Source organism: Epinephelus lanceolatus, chromosome 9 (genome assembly GCF_041903045.1).
Source record: "Epinephelus lanceolatus isolate andai-2023 chromosome 9, ASM4190304v1, whole genome shotgun sequence".
NCBI lineage: Eukaryota > Metazoa > Chordata > Actinopteri > Perciformes > Serranidae > Epinephelus > Epinephelus lanceolatus.
The window spans coordinates 2,106,160-2,126,496 of record NC_135742.1 but is presented as its reverse complement, the minus strand read 5'-3'; the positions used below and the strand labels follow the sequence as shown (position 1 = coordinate 2,126,496).

Genomic DNA, 20,337 nt, shown 5'->3' with positions numbered 1-20,337 from the left:
TTACACGCAAAAACGAGTTTGCATCCGTTATAGCACCACCTAGTGGAGCATATGCACAATTTTTGGTATGGAAGATCTGTGTCCTATTCTATATGTACCCTATAAATTTCACAGCCCTCAGCATAATAGTTCAGCTGTAGTAAATGTTTGTTGTTTATCTTGTAATAAGCCACGCCCACATTGACCAGTCATGACCACCTTCAATGTATGGCCTCAGGAATGGCCCTACATCATACTGACCTAATTTCGTAGAAATGGGTGTAGCCGCTGAAGAGATATAAACTTCCCATATTTGTAGCGCCTCCTAATGGCCAACATTCGCCACACTGGGCTCATACCTTCACAGTGTCATGCCAACTAAGGATCTGAGATTTGGTGTTGATAGCATTAAGTTTGACTGAGATATTGTTATGTCCAAATCTGATTCTTTTTGTTTTCCAGATAATCAAACTCCTCCCCTTTCGTTTCCCTCTTAATCTCTGGCACCTGCTGGGAGGTCTTTAAAAGCCCAACCAAGCTCCACCCACTCTCTCTCTTCCACCATGCAGCCTGGGCCAGCTGCATTGTCACCAGCCTCCATTTTCAGCTTTTGGTTATCCTTTGTTTCCTTTTGTGCAATAAATGTTACTTTAATTGCTACACACGTTGTCTGACTCCTCTATGTTGCTTCCCAAGAGCCGGGGTTGTAACATACTGGGGGCTCGTCCAAGATCGATGTGGTCCAGGTGAGTGTTTTGTTTGTTTTCCCCTAGACTATGTAATAGTTTGGTGTGCTGTATGGCATTGCAGTCGTGGGCTGCTGTGTTTGTCCTCCTGGTGAGTATGTGGTGAGTATAGTGTCTGAAGGTTCAGTGATCTCCCTGGTTAGGTAGGGAGTGTGCCAGCGGGACTGAGTAATCAGTTCCTCCATTGGTTCACTCATTTGTTTTTTTGCCTTTTTTATTTTCGAGGTAATCCTGGGAGGAGACTTGTTTCTCTGGCGGGAGTAAGCATTCAGGTTCCTGGCTGTCTGGCTGTGGTTCTCTGAGTTTCTGCTTTTAAAGATGCCTCGAGCCCGGCACGCCTCAGAAGATATTTAGGGTTGAGTGAATGTTAGGTAGGTACCGGGGGGATTGCTTTTAACTGTCAATACACTCAGGGGCTTGCTTGCTGTACTTACTGGGGGGGGGGGGGGGGGGGGGTGTTAGGTTAGGTGAGTTAAGGATAGTACTCTGTCAATTTGGTACCATTGTGGTAATTTGTCCCTGATCCTAACTTATGTGATGCAGTTTTTGTTCTGTCTGAGTTTGTTGCTTTAGTTTGATTGCCAGCAAGTGTCATCTGAATAATGGTACTTGTTGGGTAATATTCAGTGCTACAGTAGTAGTTGATGGGTGATTTCTAGGCCTACATATTTGTGACTATGGCTTTGGTGGTCGTTAGAGCATTTGTGATTTCGCTGCTTTTGTTGTATGGTACACTTAGCGTTGTGTGCACTGTGTATATTGGTTAGTATAAGTTTCCAGGTGCAGTTAATCAGTTTTGTAAGCAAGTTATCCAGTATGGCAACACTTGATGACTTTATTAGCACACCTTCAGAGGAGTTGCTTGAGCAGTTCACCAAAGATCAGCTGCTAAAACTCGCTAGTTATTATGACATTGAGATCGCTAGCAGTGAGAAGCGCTTAAAGGAGAGTGTTAAAGAGGCTCTTAAGGCTATGTTAACTGAAAATGGTGTGTTAAAGCCTGTACCTCCCTCAGCTTCTCAAAGTATTTCTGAATCTTCTCAAATAACAGATGTTGCTCTTGAGTTGAGGCTTAAAGAACTAGCCTTACAAGAGTTGCAATTACAAGATAAGCAACGGGAGCGACTGCTAAAATAGAAGCAAATGCACCTAGAGCATGAGTGTTTCCTCAAAGAACTGGAACTAAAGCAGGCTGCTTTGTTGCGCCCCCCTAATTTTGAGTCGTCTGCATTTGATGCAGCTAGAAACATTAGATTGGTTCCTCCTTTTGTAGAGAAAGACGCTGAAAAGTATTTCCCTCATTTTGAACGTGTGGCCACCCTTTCAAAATGGCCTAAACATGCATGGACTTTGCTTTTGCAGAGTGTGTTGGTGGGAAAAGCACAGGAAGTTTACTCTGCTTTAAGCATCGAGGAAAGCCTGGACTATGAGACCGTTAAAGGGGCTATTCTGAGAGCTTACGAACTTGTCCCTGAAGCTTACCGCCAACAGTTTAGAAGTCTCAGGAAACCTGATAAACAAACTTATGTTGAGTTTGCAAGAGAAAAAGACTCCCTCTTTAGCAAATGGTGCAAGTCTCAGAAAGCAAAAGGGAAGAGCTTTGTTTCACAGACCTCGTTCTCCAAAGCCTGTGTCCATGTCTTCTGCTTCCTTCACTGGTAAATCAGCCGTTGGAAGCGCTTCTTCAGAAAAGGCCTGTTTCTACTGTAAGAAACCCGGCCATCTTATTGCTGATTGCCCTGTCTTGTGTAAGAAACAAAAGTCCTGTAAGCCAGTAGCTTTGATAAAAACTGTAAAAGAGTCTGCTGTAACCCAGCTATGGAGCATTCAACTCAAAAGAGTGAGTTAGCTGGCTCTTCAGCTTTTCTTATGGATGGTTTTGTTTCCCTTGGTTCTGATCCTGCAAACGAGCGGCCTATTAAGATCTGGAGAGATTCTGGAGAAGCTATTTCCGAGGATGAAATTACAGCTATTTCATGTGGGTATTTTGTGAATGATGGAGTGCTGATGAGAAAGTGGACGTCTCCTAAGATGTCTTGTCAGGATGACTGGAGCAGTGTGTTTCAAGTTGTTGTTCCGAGTGCTTATCGTCCTGATATCTTGCATTTGGCTCATGATCATTGTCTTGCAGGACATATGGGAATTCGAAAGACTTTGGACCGTGTGTTGAGGCATTTTTTTTGGCCTGGTGTGAAAAAGGATGTTGCTCAACATTGTAGAACATGTCATGTGTGCCAAACTGTTGGTAAACCTAACCAGAAAATCCCACCTGCGCCCTTACATCCTATTCCAGCTATTGGAGAGCCTTTTGAGCAAATCCTGATTGATTGTGTTGGTCCATTCCCTCGCACCAAGTCAGGTAACCAGTACTTATTGACTATCATGTGTACGGCTACTCAGTTCCCCGAAGCCATTCCCCTGCGCAGAATTACAGCTTCAGCAGTTTCTAAGGCTCTAATTAAGTTCTTCACTGTGTTCGGCCTTCCCAGGGTTGTTCAGACTGACCAAGGGTCAAACTTCATGTCCCGTGTTTTCTCTCAAGTGCTCAAGCAGTTGTCTATCCAACATTGTACTTCGTCTGCTTATCACCCAGAATCTCAGAGAGCCCTGGAGAGGTTCCACCAGACTCTCAAGTCAATGTTGCGGGCCTACTGCAGAGAGTTTGAGAAAGATTTTGATGATGGAACCCCTTTACTTCTCTTTGCAGCAAGGGAAGTGACCCAAGAATCACTTGGTTTCAGTCCAGCCGAGCTAGTGTTCGGCCATACTGTGCGGGGTCCTTTGAAAATGTTGAAAGAGAAGTGGCTGGTTAATCAGTCTCCTCCTACCAACCTCCTGGACTTTGTGTGCAACTTCCGGTCTAAGCTTAATAGGGCATGTGAACTAGCTAGGCAAAACTTGGGGGAAGCTCAAGAAAAGATGAAGGGATGGTACGATAAGAAGGCGAGGCATCGAGTGTTCTCACCAGGGGACAAAGTTTTGGTGCTTTTGCCACTCACCGGGTCTGCTTTGCAAGCTCAATATAGCGAACCATATGTGATTGACCATCAGGTTGGTGAGTGTGACTACTTGGTTAAGACTCCAGATCGTAAGCAAAAAACGCGCTTATGTCATGTGAACCTGTTGAAACCTTACTGTGAGAGGAACCAGCCCGTGCTCTCAGATGTGAAGACTGTTGCTGTGTTGAACACTTCAATCCATGTAAATGAGGATACTGATGTCGTGGTTGTTCCAATAGACAGTGATGTTGTTGTTTCAGAGAACAGTGATGTTCCAGAGGATGCTTTCGTTCATCCAGAAACCCCTCAGGGTAGGTTGCCAAATTCTAAAATCCTGGCTAACTTGGATGTCCATCTTACTTACTTGGATTCCCCCAAACGCTCTGACATCATTGAGTTGGTTAATAAACATCCTGCCCTGTTCTCTGATGTGCCAACACGCACAACCGTTCTTCAGCATGACACTAATGTAGGTGATGCTGCTCCCATTAAGCAGCATCCTTACAGAGCGAATCCTGTTAAGCGACAGCTTCTACGTAATGAAGTAAATTATATGCTGCAACATGGTATTGCTGAACCTAGTGCTAGCTCATGGAGTTCCCCATGCCTGCTTGTTGAGAAGTCAGATCATACTCCCCGTTTTTATACTGACCTTCGCAAGGTCAATTCTGTCACCAAGCCTGATTGCTACCCTCTTCCCCGATTGGACGATTGTATTGATAGGGTGGGATCAGCAATTTTTGTCACCAAGTTAGACCTCTTAAAAGGTTACTGGCAAGTTCCTCTTACTCAGCGAGCCCGTGAAATCTCTGCTTTTGTGACACCAGACGATTTCTGTCAGTACACTGTTATGGCTTTTGGAATGCGGAATGCACCGGCTACTTTTCAGCGTCTGGTAAATAAGGTATTGGAGGGAGCTGTAGATTGTGAAGCCTATCTTGATGATGTGGTGATTTACTGTTCCTCCTGGTCTCAGCATGTAGCTCAGCTGGAAGAAGTGTTTCACAGGCTTGTTGTTGACAATTTGACTTTGAATCTTGCCAAGTGTCAATTTGGACAGGCCACAGTAACGTACTTGGGAAAAACGGTTGGGCGTGGAAAGGTCTGTCCCATTGAGGCCAAAGTGGAGGCCATTGTGAACTTTGGTGTGCCCAGTTCTTGGCGTGATTTGAAACGTTTTCTTGGTATGGCAGGTTATTATAGGAGTTTTTGCAAGAATTTTGCGACTGTTGCTGCCCCCTTGACTAATCTGCTTAGCCCAAAAGTCCCTTTTGTTTGGACAGACATGTGTCAGTTTGCTTTCGAGAGCCTGAAAGCACTGTTGGCTAGTGCTTCCTGTTCTCGCTGCCCCTGCCTTTAACAGGCCCTTTAAACTAGCTATTGATGCAAGTGATGCTGGTGTTGGGGCTGTTCTCCTCCAAGAGGATCCATCAGGGGTAGAGCATCCTGTGTGCTACTTTTCGAAAAAGTTTAACTTGCATCGATGGACGCGATAGAGGCGTCTAGCGCGGCGCGATAGACGCGAAATTCGCGTCCAACGCCTCATCGCTCGAGTTGAAAATATTGAACTTTTGAGGCGAAATCCGCGTGACGCTGTGCCGCGAAAGCTAATCAGCGTTGAGATTCTCCCGACGTCACTGGCGTGTGTCAACAACGTCCAGTTGTTGACACAGCAATAAACTGCTACTCACCGGAGACAGATGGACAGATGCTCCGCAGCTGAAATGGACCACTTGTAGTTGGTGTCCTGCCGGGAGATCCTGGCGCCAACCCTCGCCAACAGGTCCTCAAACTGGGCCCCAGTCAGCCTTAAGTACCACTGAAAGTGGCTATCATCCAGACGGAGTTCCTGGAAGAGGTGGTGAAACTCGCCGAGCTGGATGCGCTTCTGCAGGATAGGGTGAACCCAAAAACGATGGTGTTTGGCTCTCCGACGCATTTGGGACTTCCAGAGCAGGTACAAAGCAGCGATGGTGGTTATCTCAGCCATGGTCGTCAGTGGCTACCCGGAGCTATATGATACTACGTGTCTACTCTACAGAGACCACAACAAAAAGGAGCAGGCTTGGGTGAAAGACGCCGAGGAGACTGGTCTACTTGGTAAGTTCTGTAAATATGTGTCTTTAATTAGTTTGCAGAATGGTTGTACTATGAACGTTAGCACTAGCTTAGCTCCAGTTAGCACAGCCGGCTTCCCCGCTACTCGCACGGGCGGGCAGGGGGAACGGAGAGGTGGGTGGAGGAAGAGGATCTGAGTGCGCAAGCGGGTGTGGCAATGTGGAGGAGGTCAGACAGGTATGGAGGGGCGAGGTTGTGAATGGCCTTGAAGGTGAGCAGTAAAATCTTGTATTGGATACGGTGTGTGTTAGGGAGCCAGTGGAGCTGCTGGAGGACGGGTGTGATATGGTGAGTGGATGGGGTCCTTGTGATGATACAAGCTGCTGAATTCTGTACCAGTTGTAGTTTATGGAGAGTTTTTTGTGGGAGACCGAAGAGGAGGGAGTTGCAGTAGTCAAGCCGGGAGGTGACGAGACTGTGGACCAGAATGGCAGCTGTGTGAGGTGTGAGAGAGGGGCGGAGGCGGTTGATGTTGCAGAGATGGAATTAAGCTGACCGAGTTATGTGGTTGATATGAGATGTGTAACTAAGTGTGCTGTCGAGGATGACACCCAGACTCTTGACCTGTGGGGAAGGAGAAATGTTAGAGTTGTCAATAGATAATGTGAAACTGGGGGTTTCGGATAGGGTGGTTTTAGTGCCAATGAGTAGAATTTCTGTTTTGTCGCTGTTTAATTTGAGGAAGTTGGATGAAAACCAGGATTTTATTTCAAGGAGGCAGTCAGTGAGGGAGGAAGGTGGGAGGGTGGAGTCGGGTTTGGTGGAAATATGGAGCTGGGTGTCATCCGCGTAGCAGTGGAAGTGGATGTGATGTTTCCGGAAGATGTAGCCAAGGGGGAGTAAGTAAAGGATGAATAGCAGGGGCCCCAGGACAGAGCCCTGGGGCATGCCTGTGGTAACTGGGAGTGGATGTGATGTGAATGATTTGAGTTGGATGAACTGAGTGCGGCCGGAGAGGTAGGATTTGAACCAGTTGAGGGGGGTGTGTGTGATGCCAATAGAGAGGAGTCTGTCCAGGAGGGTGGTGTGTGAGATGATGTCAAAGGCCACACTCAGGTCAAGCAGGATGAGGATGGATAGGAGACCGGAATCGGCTGCCAGGAGGAGATTGTTGGTGATTTTGAGTAGTGCCGTTTCAGTACTGTGGAGACGGTGGAAACCGGACTGGAACTGATCAAAAAGATTATTGTGGGAAAGGTGGGAATGGAGCTGAGAGGCAACAGTTTTTTCTAGTATCTTTGAGAGAAATGGAAGATTGGAGATGGGACGGAGGTTATTGAGGTTATTGGGATCTGCGCCAGGTTTCTTGAGTGTTGGGGTGACAGCAGCTGTTTTGAGGGGTGAGGGAACAATTCCAGTGGTGATTGAAGAATGGATTATGTGCGTGATGAGAGGGGCCAGAGAGGGAACAGTGGCTTTAACAAGAGCAGTTGGAAGGGGGTCTAACTGGCAGGTTGATGATTTGCATTTTTTGATCAGACCAGTGGTATTGAAAACGGAAGGTAGAGCAAATACTGAGAGTGACTGGGAAGGGGACACAAAAGGAAATAAGGAAGATGAATTGTGAGAGGAGCTGGGAGGAAGTTGCTGTAGTGGGTACATCTGTGGTGGAAGTGAGTCCGGAGGTTGAGTAATGTTGCTGAGGAGTGAAAACAGGGCCCTTGAGTTGCCATCGTTTGAGTTGATTAAACCACAGTAATAGGAGGATTTAGCCTGTGAGATGCAGTCCTTGTAGTGGAGAATGTGGTTGTGATATATTTCCTTGTGCACAGTGAGACCAGTCTTATTGTAGAGGCGTTCCAGTCGGCGTCCTTTGGATTTAAGTAGACTGAGAGCGGGAGTGAACCATGGTGAGGAGCAGGTGAAAGTGACAGATCTGGTTTTGAGTGGGGAAAGATGGCCCAGGAGATTATGAAGACTGTTGGAGTACCAGTTTATCAGGGGTGGAAAGCTGTCTGCGTTGGCAGAAGAAAGAATAACCAGATTAATGTCCTTAATATTACGGAAAGAAATAGTGCATGGGAGATTGATTTTGGAAAGTGCAAGGTTGGCATTGAAGGAAACTACATGGTTTGGCACCATCTGACTATTTTCTGTTCCCCAACATGAGAAAACACTTGGCTGGGAAGCAGTATCAGACTGATGATGAGGTCATATCTGCTGCTGAGGACTTTTTTGACCATCAGAGTGAGAGCATCTATACCAAGGGGATCCAATCGCTGCAACACAGATGGAAGAAGTGTGTAGACCACAGGGGAGACTATGCTGAAAAATAAACCACATTTGGTCAAATCTGACCACTGCATCATGGTCAGCCTGTGAACTTTTCAGTACAAGAGAATATTTGCAGTTTACTTTAAAGTGGTGGAAATTAATTTATATATATGTAAAGTGCTTGAAGATTCAGTCATAACAAAACTGTCTGTCATTCAAGAGAGACAATAAAAACAAACGGGATGGTTGTGAGAGCCACTTAGGCACAAAGAAATATTTGATAAAGTGTTTCTGTTGTCAAGTATATGCAATATGTTCTGGCTATATTTACGTAAGTTCATGCAACAGTTAAACAACAGTATATGGACAGGTTATGTGTATTTTAAGATTTATAAGTTAAAGGTTTGCAATTTTTGTGTTTTGATGCTAAATGCAGTAAAGTATATTGTTTTGTTGCTTTACAACAGTTATTTGGGCTTTAGGGCAATTTGCCACACATGTGCAGTGAGGACAACCAGGTGTGCAGCTAGGATGTAGAGGAATCTGCATAAGCGTGGATTGAAATAAGTTTTTGACCGTGTATAACGTGTGTAGTAGTGTGTACAGATAGCAGGTGACAACGTGTACAGTACGAGTCAGAACTAGAACAATTTACTGCAGATTAAATGGCCTACAGTAGCAACTTGGACCTTAGTAAAAACGGCCACTACAATGGTCACAGTTGTCATATTGAAATTTAAGGTGTGTTGATGGATTCATGTTGTCAACTCGTACATTGAATAACATGCAAGAAAACATTCCACCATAAAAGTTGCCGTTTGACAGATGGCACAGTCAATTCAATTCTTTTATCTTGGCCTACACTGAACCAAACTGAACTGAACCATCCTGCTTGGTGGAAACGAGGCTTTTGGTGTACAGATTACATGTTGGTTTTGGTATCTAATCTCCTACATTCTATTCTACTCCCACAGGAAGTAATTGTTTGTAAATGTAAGGCACATGATAGGTGAGGATCCAGATCTAAAGGTGATGGAGGAGCCAATGTAGCAGCAAACGCTGCTGCTGAAGCTCCAGAAAAATGTTCTTGCTCAGATTTAATTATGTCTGTGAAGAAATGGCGTTTGACTGGTTTAAGTTTCTGGTCCAAGAGTTTCTTTGAGTGCAGAGGAAATGGATGAATGATGATAACCTATCGCATTCATCTCTCAAACTCTTTGACCTCACACACTTGGCTGCACTCTGTCCATGTTTAACGACTGGAATTGCTCTTTAAACCAGGGTTAGTTTCATTCACAGGAACTCGTCAGAGTTTTACTGCCATCTAGTGGATATTTTTTATCTAAACCTCCTCAAAATGGCCGCAGCGTGAGTGAACAGGTCTCAAGCTCCAGTCTGATCACATTTATTTTTAGTAGCTTTATACGTTCTCCTTCTACCTGATCCACAATTTTTTGAACCGAACTCCATCTACATTAGTCAAACAAGCAAGTAAGTCAACTTAATCAGATTCAGTATCTGTGAGTTTGCTTGTTTTTGGCGTGTTGGCGTCCTTGTCACAATGGAGAACTGCCAAATCTCACTCCAAACTCTGTGGGAAGGCATGCAACAAATTAAGACCGACATGCTCAAGCACCTTGATGCAAAAGTGGATCCCATTCAGAGCACTCTGAATTTGTTGCTCAAGTTCAACATCTGGAAAAAGACAACTCCTTCCTGATGGACAAAGTAGATGACTTGGAGAACCAAAGCCGACGTGCTAACCTCCGCTTCATTGGGATTCCCAAGTCCGCCGAGGGTTGTGATATCATCGGCTTCATGTCCCGGCTAATTCCACAATTTCTGGGTCATGACAATTTCACCGCTCCTCCGATCATCATGAGGGCTCACTGCTCTCCAGCTGTCCAACAAAGTGACAGAACCAGTCCCAGATCCACTATGATCAAGCTTCTGAACTTCCAGGACAAGGTCAAAATACTTTGTCTCGCAAGGGAGAAAAAGAAGCTGGAATACAACGGGGCTCGCATCTACATCTTCCCGGACTTCAGTGCTGATTTGACGAGAAGGCGCCGAAGCTTTGACTCTGTCAAATGCAAACTTTGTGAACTTAACTTGAAGTACTCTCTCCGCTATCCCTGCACACAGTGTGTTACTGTCGATGGCAAACAGCAGCGTTTCAACTGCCATAAAGATGCAGAAGCTGCCTTCATGTCCCCCTCATCTTCCCCAGGATGATTACCTGCTGAGGTGAGATGATGACTGTTGCTGTGGCTAATAGCTCAAAGTTAGCCTTCAATTGTCAGCTTTAGCTGGCTCTCTTCTTTTCTTGTCTTTTTCTTTTCTCTTCTTCTCCTCTTCAAAGACTCGAGCTGTCTCTGTTATATTGATAATTGAGGTATTACCGTTTTCCTCTTGTGTTTTAGCTGTTGTTTGATGCAACAGTTGATCTCCAGCATCCAGGGCCCTGTATCATGAAGCACGTTGACTAACCCTAACAATGGCAATCAGGATAATCGGTATCACGACGCTGGATATCAACTCGGTAACTCAACCCAGGGTTGCTTTATCAAGAGCCGTGAACGCGCACGCAGCGGACCAATCACAATCATGAGAGAAGCGCAGCGTCACTGAGCGTCACTGAGCGTCCTCACAGAGCGCCGTATGTGAGGAAAAAAAAGTATTTCTCATGTGAGGATCAGAGATTAATTCTACTAAAATATGAGGAGGAGGAAAGCAACATTAGAGAAAAGGCCAACACTGTGGCAGCTGCAGGAGGAGGAAACATGCGTGGCAACGCATAACGGGATGAATAATGTTTAGTTTTAGTTTAGATTAGTTTATTTGCACATAATGTTAAAAACAGACAATATAAAATTTACAAGGTTAAAAAAAGAAAAGTCCCTCAAACACCATGAAGTGTAGACATGATAGGCTACTTTCCACATTTCCAGCAGCAAAGCTGTCAATTAGGCCCATTATCTTTAAAAGGGATCATTTCCTCCAACAAAACAAAATGTTGGCACTAATTAATGGTGCTATTAAGTGTCTGCAAATGATCAGTTTCTTTCTTATGAAGGGGTGGGATGAAAGTTCCACTTCTTTCCACTCCTTTTTGAACAATCTTTTCATTGTCTGTTGTTGTTGCTTTCTTTTCTTTTTTTAATGTTCAAAATAAACTTTCAAATCAAAATCAATCAAATGAATTAAACTTCCCGTCATGACTGGGCTGCATTTCTGTCAGCGGAGTCATTTTTTTTCCGAACAGCTGAATGGCCAGTGGGTGGTGCTTTTTATAGGCTCAGATTCAACCCTGAACTTACCCTGCTCCGGAGCAGGATAGCTGTTCAGAGTAAGTTACCATGGTGATCTACCCCGATAAGAACTGGACCGGCTTCGTGAGACCGAAAACCCAGGGTTAACCCTGAAGTTACCTCGCTAAGACATTAATCCTGCTTCGTGATACAGGCCCCACTTGTCAAATGTTGTTTACTTTTTGCCGGCGCAAAGCCGATTGGTCACTTCTTCTTCTTCTTCAGCATGTTGAAGCCGTCCCCCGTAGTGCTACTGCCCCCTGCTGGTAATGCCACACGCTGGCTGTGAACTATTTCTGTTTTTGAGCTACGCATTTTTTCTTTTTATGCTCCTTATTAATACAGACTGAGTTTTTGAGTTTAATAGATGGTCGTAAACCTATACAATTTGGTTTACTCACAGAAAATATGTTGGTCTTGCCCACCTATTTTGGGCCTGATGCTGGGCCTAAATTTAAATTTAATTTTGTTGTATATTTGTTGTGGTTTTTGTCTTTTTGTGTATGTGTTATCTATGTGTCTTATGTGTAGGCTACAACCCTCTCATATATTTTTTTTGATCAAACAAGTCATATCCAACATCAAATCAGTGAAAGTTTTGATCATTGTGAGACCTGAAAATGGATAATATAAAGGATTTAAAAATTATACATGTGAACATCAGGAGCCTGGTACCAAAAATTGATTTACTTAGGGCATGGGTTGCTTTGCATAAACCAGGTATCATTACATTGTCTGAAACCTGGCTTAGTAGCAGAATTGCCGACAATCAAATTACAATACCTAATTATGTATTATACAGAGCTGACAGATGTACCAAAGGTGGTGGTGGGGCAACATATGTTATATCAAACTTAGAGTCTGAACTGATAGTTCCTCATGTAGAGCCTGAACATTTTGAGAGTCTTTTGTAAAAGTTATACTCCATGAGAATAAATATCTTACAATTCGAAATATATACAGACCCCCATCTGCACCCGTTGAGTCTTCTAGTTGCTTTAACTCTACCATTAATTCCATTGTTTGTAATAATGAAATTATTATTCTCTGTGATTTTAATAAAAACAGGTCAAATAGGTCCTCTCACAAAGATAAATCAGTTTTTTCTAATTTAAATCTAACACAACTAATTAATGAACCCACTAGAATCACTCCCACCTCTCAGTCTTTGCTTGATTGGATACTTGTATCTCATCCAAACAAAATCACAAACGCTGGTGTATTGTCTGATTGTCTTAGTGATCATTCAGCAATTTACTGTGTTTGGAAGATAAAAATTCCAAGATCCCCTCCTAAATTGGTGAATATTAGACAGTACAAGAAAATGGACACAGATAAATTTATTCATGATCTAACTCAGATAAACTGGGATAGATTTCAGTTAATACCCGATGTTCAATGTGCTTGGGATTTTTTTCTTTCTGAATTTACCGAAGTTGTTGATAAACATGCCCTCTGGAAACAGACAAAAGTCAAGGGCAATCATTTGCCCAGGATCACCTCTGAACTTATAAACCTCTTCAGGCAAAGGGATAAAGCATGGACAAAATTTTGGGCAACAAGGACACATACTGATTGGGAAGCATATAGGCAACTAAGAAATATCAGCAACAATCAAGTTTGGAATGCAAAGTCTAATTACTTTAAAGAGTGTCCGAGTAATAGTTTTAAAAATCCCAAACAATTTTGGAAAAATATCAAAAATATATTACTTACATCTAATAAATGTTCCGTCAGTCAATTAAGAATTGCTGAAACAATAATAAATGATCCCTTATCTATTGCTTATGCTTTTAATCAGCATTTTTCCTCTGTGTGCTCTAATTTAATTCCTAATACTGCTCATATTCCCTCACATACCACATCACCTCCACAAAGGTCTTTTAATTTTCATGTAATATCTCCTAATGATGTCCGTAAGGCTATTTGTGATTTAAAAGAGAGCAGTGGTCCTGGGCTTGATGGGATTGAATCTAAATTCATCAAACTAGCATGTCATATTCTCATTTATCCTATGGCTGACCTTTTTAACCTGTCTTTGTCCACATGTGAAATACCTGTTATTTGGAAATCAGTACGCATTACACCTCCCCCTAAGAGCGGTAATTCACTTGATCCCAACAATTACAGACTCATCTCAATTGTGTGTTCCTTTGCCAAAGTATTTGAAAAAATAATTCACAATCAATTATCATGGTATCTTAATGATAATAATTTACTCTCCCAATATCAATTTGGTTTTAGACCTAACTACTCCCCAACTACTGCTCTCTTGAAATTCACCAATGATGTTTTTTCTGCATCTGATCATGGTAATCTTACAGGAGCCATATTTATTGACTGAACCAAAGCCTTTGATATGGTTGACCATTATTTACTTTTAGACAAGCTTCAGGCTATTGGTCTTTCTCAGCATGCGCTGATGTGGTTTAATTCATATTTGCACAATCGAAAACAATGTGTTGTATTCAGAGGGTGCAGATCAAATATGCTTACTCAACAAAATGGAGTACCTCAAGGTTCCACCTTAGGATCCCTCCTCTTCTCAATATTTATAAATGATCTCCCTCTTATTTTTTTCCGAATGCCATACACAGCTTTATGCGGATGATACAATTATATACACATCGAAGCCCTCTGTCTTATCAATTCAAGAAGCTCTACAATGTGATTTTGATGTTTTACAAACTGGGTTGTTAGCTAACAAACTATTATTAAATAAAACAAAAACTCACTCAATGCTCCTTTGTGTGCGCCAGAATCTTAGAGCCAAATCTATTTTTTTAATTCTAAAGTGCAATGATGGCAAAATTCTTGAAAAAGTTGAAAAAAATTAAATGTCTTGGTGTCTGGATTGACTCAGAACTCACTTTCAAAACTCATATTGAACATATTGTCAGGAAAGTTAATTTTGGTGTCGGTGTTTTGTATTACAACAAACATTGTTTTACAGTTAGTGTTAAATTAAACCTCATCACTCAGCTTATATTACCAATGATTGATTATGCTGACATAGTCTATCACAATGCTGCTAAAACTGATCTCTATCAACATAATGTCATTTACAACAGACTTTGCAGATTTATACTAGGCTGCTCTTTTTTCACACACCATTGTACAATGTTCGACACTCTAGGATGGCTACGCCTAGACGTGAGACGCCAATTTCACTGGTTTCAGTTTATTTTTAAATGTATTAATTTTGATTATCCTTATTGTTTGAAACAATTTCTCATCCCCCGTACATCAAACTATTCATTAAGAAGTTCTGATCATTTACTTTTTCAAGTTCCTTTTGTAACTAAGGAAGTTGGAAAAAAGCTTTCATGTTCCATGTTCCGTCCGAGCGGAATAACTTACCACTAACTTTCCTTGTCTTCATTTCCCTTATTTAAAAAAATTCTGTTCTCTCATTTCAAACCTAATTGTTTTTGTTTTCATTAAAACTCTTGCTGTTTTGTTTTGTTTTGCCTTGTTTTGCTGCTATTATGTATTTTTGATTTCATTTATTTGGTAGATGAAGGTTGGAATATTTTTTTGTTGTCTGTGTTGTTGTTGTTTGTTTGTTTTCTTTGGTATCAGATTGTTTGCCGATGTTTGTTATGTAACCGTTGTATTGTATATTTTGTGAGTGATTTACTGTCAATCTTTATTTGTTGAATGTTTGTTAGGACCCCCTCGAAAACGAGATGTTGCATCTCAAGGGGTTTATCCTACCCTACAGTAAATTTCTTCCAAATTTCTCCATGTCATCAACAGGTGGCACACACACATTAATAGTTTGTGCATCACAGGGTCAGGACTCACAGTCTGGTCCTGGATGTTTCCCTTCAAGAGAACAATCTTCAGACCCTCAGCTGTGGTCTGCTCCAACCTCCCCGACCTGCAGCCAATCAGAGAACAGGACTGATGTCATCACAGTGAGTCACCATTACTGTGTCCAAAGTTTGTTTTTGTTACTCAAAAGACAGAAATCGTAGCGTCTGCAGACTTCCTGAGCTGCATAGCATGTGTTCTTCATTTCACATTTTGGTGCTTTTATTTTGAAGCATTAACCCTGGTCTTGACTTGTTAATGACCCTGTGATGGACTGGGTATTAAAAACATCTTAGATAATGCCCTTAATACTTTTTCAAGAACAAAAATAAAATCAAGAAGACAGAAGAAGAGAAATGAAAGACAAAGAGAACAACCTTACCCTCCGTGCCCTCCGGACCAGGCGTGTCCCCTGAGGCTGTGACCTCCACTGTTACCTTGCAGACCTCGTCCTCGTCCTCCACCTCCTCTTTCACTAAAGCGACGGACCCTGGGCAACTGGCTCTGACCTCGACCCCACTGATGCCCACTGGGAAGTGAACAGTAGAGTTTAAACATTCATACAAGTCTGTGTGATTTAAACCTCATAGGGCCCCGATCACACAGAAAGAATTCTGCAGGTTGCAAAACACGAGCCTTTTTTTTTTTTTTGCATGCCACTAGTGAAAAAAAACACGCTTGCTGTGCTTTTTTTTATTGTTGCCAGGCAACCACCCCATCACCTCTTTACCCTAACCTTCCCCTGTAATCAGTGTGTAGCTGCTGCCATGTTGAGGCAGAGGGTGCTGTCTGTAGCTCTGGTTGAGGGTGAGAGGCTGTCAGCAGATAAACAGAGATCTGTGTGGGTACATGAGACCCTAAAAAAGAGGCTGGATCATGGGGAGTACCACCAGTTGGTCCAGGAGCTTCTCCTCCATCATGGACGTTTACAGTACTGCACTTATCTGCTGTTTTCTATTGAGATGCTGCTAACTGTGCTTTGTAAAGTCGTATAGCTCTGGGTATCCAGCAACCACTACCACCAGTTTCTCCTCCTGTTTACCAACTGTAAATTTGTTGTCGTGACCACCACAGAAGGCCCGCCTCCCACATCGTCTAATTGGACAATGGGAATAAAGGATGACGAAAGAAGAGATGAGGTGGGGCGCTTTTCTGCTCTGAATTGAAGTTCAGAGCGCTCCGGCAAAAATGCCAGGCACCTTGAGCACAGAAACATGAGGTGCACATCAACACAAAAACCGTGAGCAAAAACTTAGAAACTGTTACAAAAAGTCACCTCCAGCTGCTAAAACGCTGTCTGTGTGATCAGGGCCTAAACCTGCGTATAACTTCCACCACTTCTAATGTTAAACTATTCCTTTAAATATCCACCCGCCTCCAAATCCCCACAGTATGTTCCCTTCAACAGTAAAAGTCATTCATTCATTCATTCATTCATCTTCTAACTGCTTCATCCTCTTGAGGGTTGTGGGGGGGCTGGAGCCTATCCCAGCTGACATCGGGCGAGAGGCAGGGTACACCCTGGACATAGTCGCCAGACTATCGCAGTGTTGACACATAGAGACAAACAACCATTCACACTCACATTCACACCTACGGACAATTTAGAGTTATCAATTAACCTGCATGTCTTTGGACTGTGGGAGGAAGCCGGAGTGCCCGGAGAGAACCCACGCTGACACGAGGAGAACATGCAAACTCCGCACCGGCAACCCTCTTGCTGTGAGGCGAGAGTGCTAACCACCACACCACCGTGCCGCCCACAGTAAAAGTCCATTATGATAAAAATGTTTTTTGGATTTACCCTGAAGCTCCGGTGTCTCTTCCTTCTGTCGGCTGTGGTAGTGTCATTGAAGGTCCGAGGTCCATGAACGCTTTGTTGACAGCTGTGGCCAGGACTCTCACGGTCTTATCATTGTTGTCCACCAGGTGAATCTCTGTCAATGATCTCGGACCCCCTGGACTGTCGCAGAACTCCCGCACAGCCTGAGCAATGGTCTCAGCACAGAGTTCAACAGGAAAACAAAACACACCTGAGCTGATCGCTGGCAGCGCGATGGTTGAGCAGTTCACTTCCTCTGCTCGTGTCAGACTTCTTTTAACAGCGAGGTTCAGAAGCGACACTGATGTCTTCCTGTCAAAGTCAGAGAACCGTGGACCAACTGCATGGACAACGTGCTTGCAAGGCAGGTTGTATGCACCTGTTACGATGGCATCACCTGCACGTAGTTTTCCATTCCTGGCAACGTGGTTGTCACTGATTTTCTGCAGCTCTGGTCCTGCAGCCTTGAGCAACGCAAAAGCCAGGCCACCAATGTGCTTTAACTCCTCGTTAGCTGCGTTGACCACTGCATCCACTTTGAAGCTACAGATGTCTGCCTTGCTGACGGAAACCAGAACTCCACTTGTGGTCTTCACTTTGCAATAACTAAGGCCATTTTCTTCCTCGTAGTCTTCTCCCTCCTCTTCCTCTTGAATCTCTGGACGAAGCAATACCACACAGCTGAGCTCTGTCATTATTGTAGACAGGAACAGGCTTCCTTGAGTCTGAAAGTACTTCTTAGCTCCAGGCTTGTCCACGATGAAGGTGTCAGTGAACAGAGCACCAGTTAGCTCCTGAAAGCAGATTTTGGCTTTCTGGACATGGAGACGAGCCCCAGCCAGGATGATTTTTGGCCTCTCTGAGTCAAAACGGATTTCCACATCATTAGCTTTGGCAATACTGATCCAATCTTCTGTTTTCTTCTTGACAATGAACTGAACAACAGCACAGGACTCGACACGAATGGTTTCTTGAACTCGTGAGTAGTTCTCGATGAGCTCCTTCAGACTGCGGGTGACCTCTTTCACTGGATCCTGGAAGCCGGCCACCATTACTTTGTCTCTTCTCTCTGGGTGGATCTGAATGGCCACTGTTCTCTTATTCGCAGAGTTGTAGGCGTCCAACAGCTGTTGTTTCAGGTTCACCCAGTTGTGAAGTTTCAGAACTTCCTGGTCTTCTACATCCAGAGTCTGCACAGCTAAAACGGTCTTCATCTTACTCTCAGCAGCAGCAAGAACACTTTCAGAACTCCCCAACAGGAAGAGCCCTTTGCTCTCAATGCTGTAGATGGCACTGATGCCTTGGGATGTGAACAGGCACTGCGACATCACCATGGGATCCACTGTCTTGAGAAAGTCTAGAAGATGTGGGGGGACATTCAGCTGCTTTTTACTCATACCCACTTTCTTCTCCAAGATCCATGCCTTGGTCTGGAAACCCTCTGCAGGGAGTCCTGTAATGGTTAATTTCTGGGTTCCTTCATCAAAGGAGAGTTTCATGTCAGGAGAAATGTCCTGGGCAGCTTTCTGGAAGCCCTCCTGCTGCAGGATGTAGAACATTGCCGGGGACATATTCATTATCTCAGAGACACTGTCTGTCTGCCGTTTAATCTGATCCATGGCTTTAAGAACAATGTTCTCCACAGGGGCTTTGATTTGTTTTATATCGTCAGCTCCACCAGCCAAGGTCAAAATCCCCCTGGATGCATCCAGAACGGGGATGGCGTTTTCCCTGATAACAGAACAGACGTCTTTTTCTGCAACTTTCCATGCATGTGCGTTTGCTGGACATTCAAAGGCTGTGTACTGGGACATTTGCTCACGGAAGGCTTTTTGGGCGGTACTCATCCAATTATCGACGTGTTTGGCGGTCAGACCTTTCTGCCTCAAAAAGCTCGGGAGAGGGCTGAGTTTCACCTCTGGGTTATCCAAGTCCACGCTGCAGAAGAACGGACTCATCTGATCGTTGATGCTTTTTAACAGCTTCTTCATCAGGAGGAATTTCCAGACAACGTGGTGAACGCTCTCTGTGAAGGGCTCGGGCATCTTCCATGTTGGTCGTTCTTTGCCGTACAGGGCGGAGCCCAGGGACTCATGGTACGGATACATCTTGACAGGAATGGTCCGCATCACATAGTCTTGTTTTATGCAAATACTTTCCACAACTGCAGCAATACAGTGAATAAAAAAGAAAGATCAAGTAAGTGGTTGTTCTATTTACAGCTACAAGGCATTTAAATGATACTGGACATCTTTAAAGGTACTTTACGGCCAAAAGTATGTGGACACCCTTGTTCTTACATTTGCTTGTGATTAGAGTCTGTTTTATCTGGTTTGGTCTAAGAAGTCCCAATGAAATGAAGTCTTCATGTAACAGCATGCAACAATATTTTACTCGTCCTCTGTTACCTCACAGACTGCATGAAATAATGGATGTAGTTACCATAACGTCAAGTTTGTCAAGTTCTTGCACTGAGAGCATGGTCATTGTGGACGTAGCCACAGTGACATCACCTATTATTTTGTGACTGACGTTTTGAGGCTTCAAGTTCAGTATTTTGACCGTTGTAATCTTGTATTTTGGGACCAGATAAGGCCATATCTGAAGGGAGGGAGGAACTTTGAACGAGTGGGGGATGTATCTGACTGAGAAGCTGAGGGCACTAACAGCAGACGAACTCTAAGCCTTAAGAAAACATAAACAGGTGAGTTATACAAAAATTCACCTCCGTACAGTTGTCATGAATGTTGAAATTAGTTATTAAGACCAATACAGTTTTTGTACCAGGCTGTAAACATGTTTATTTCCACATGTTAACATGGGGGTCTATGGAGATTGACTCACTCTTGGAGCCAGCCTCAAGTGGACATTAGAACAACTGCAGTTTTTAGCACTTTAGACTTTAGAAGTGAACGTAGCCTTCAGGTCTGAAAAGTTAAACCAATGCAGATATGCCTTAAACTTGCATTCTTCCCAATGGCCAGCAGGGGGCAACTCCACTGGTTACAAAACAAATGTCTGAGTGCATACAGCAGTCTGTGAGAAAACGGAGTCTTCTTCAATGCAGCTGCAAGATTTCACTGGTCGTTTAGTCTCAGAAAAAAAAGTTAACTCTATTAGGAGCCGCGCCTTGTTAAAAGAAATCCAAACCTTTATGACTGGGCCGTGTCGGAATTTAATTTAAAGGGACAGACACAGGAAGTGTCATCGCACAGCAGTCAGACAGGAGTCAGGTTACAAACCAATCACAGCCGACTGATATCTTTCCCTTCTTCTGTAAATTTTCAGTCTGATAAACACTGATAAGTTGATCATGTTAGTGCAGGGCTGCC

At 43.5% G+C, this 20,337-nt stretch overlaps 1 protein-coding gene across 5 annotated transcripts in view; it reads right to left on the bottom strand.

Annotated features, from left to right (window-relative positions):
* The window catches only part of LOC144464311 (protein mono-ADP-ribosyltransferase PARP14-like), a 77,411-nt gene that overhangs the window by 21,156 nt on the left and 35,918 nt on the right, over positions 1–20,337 (bottom strand). For all 5 annotated transcript variants that reach the window (XM_078171024.1, XM_078171021.1, XM_078171022.1 and 2 more), the window contains 3 exons: positions 16,988–19,169; positions 15,566–15,712; positions 15,175–15,250 (listed from right to left, as the gene is read on the bottom strand). In XM_078171024.1, coding sequence (XP_078027150.1) covers positions 15,175–15,250; positions 15,566–15,712; positions 16,988–19,169 — 2,405 coding nt within the window. The remainder of the gene's footprint in view (positions 1–15,174; positions 15,251–15,565; positions 15,713–16,987; positions 19,170–20,337) is intronic.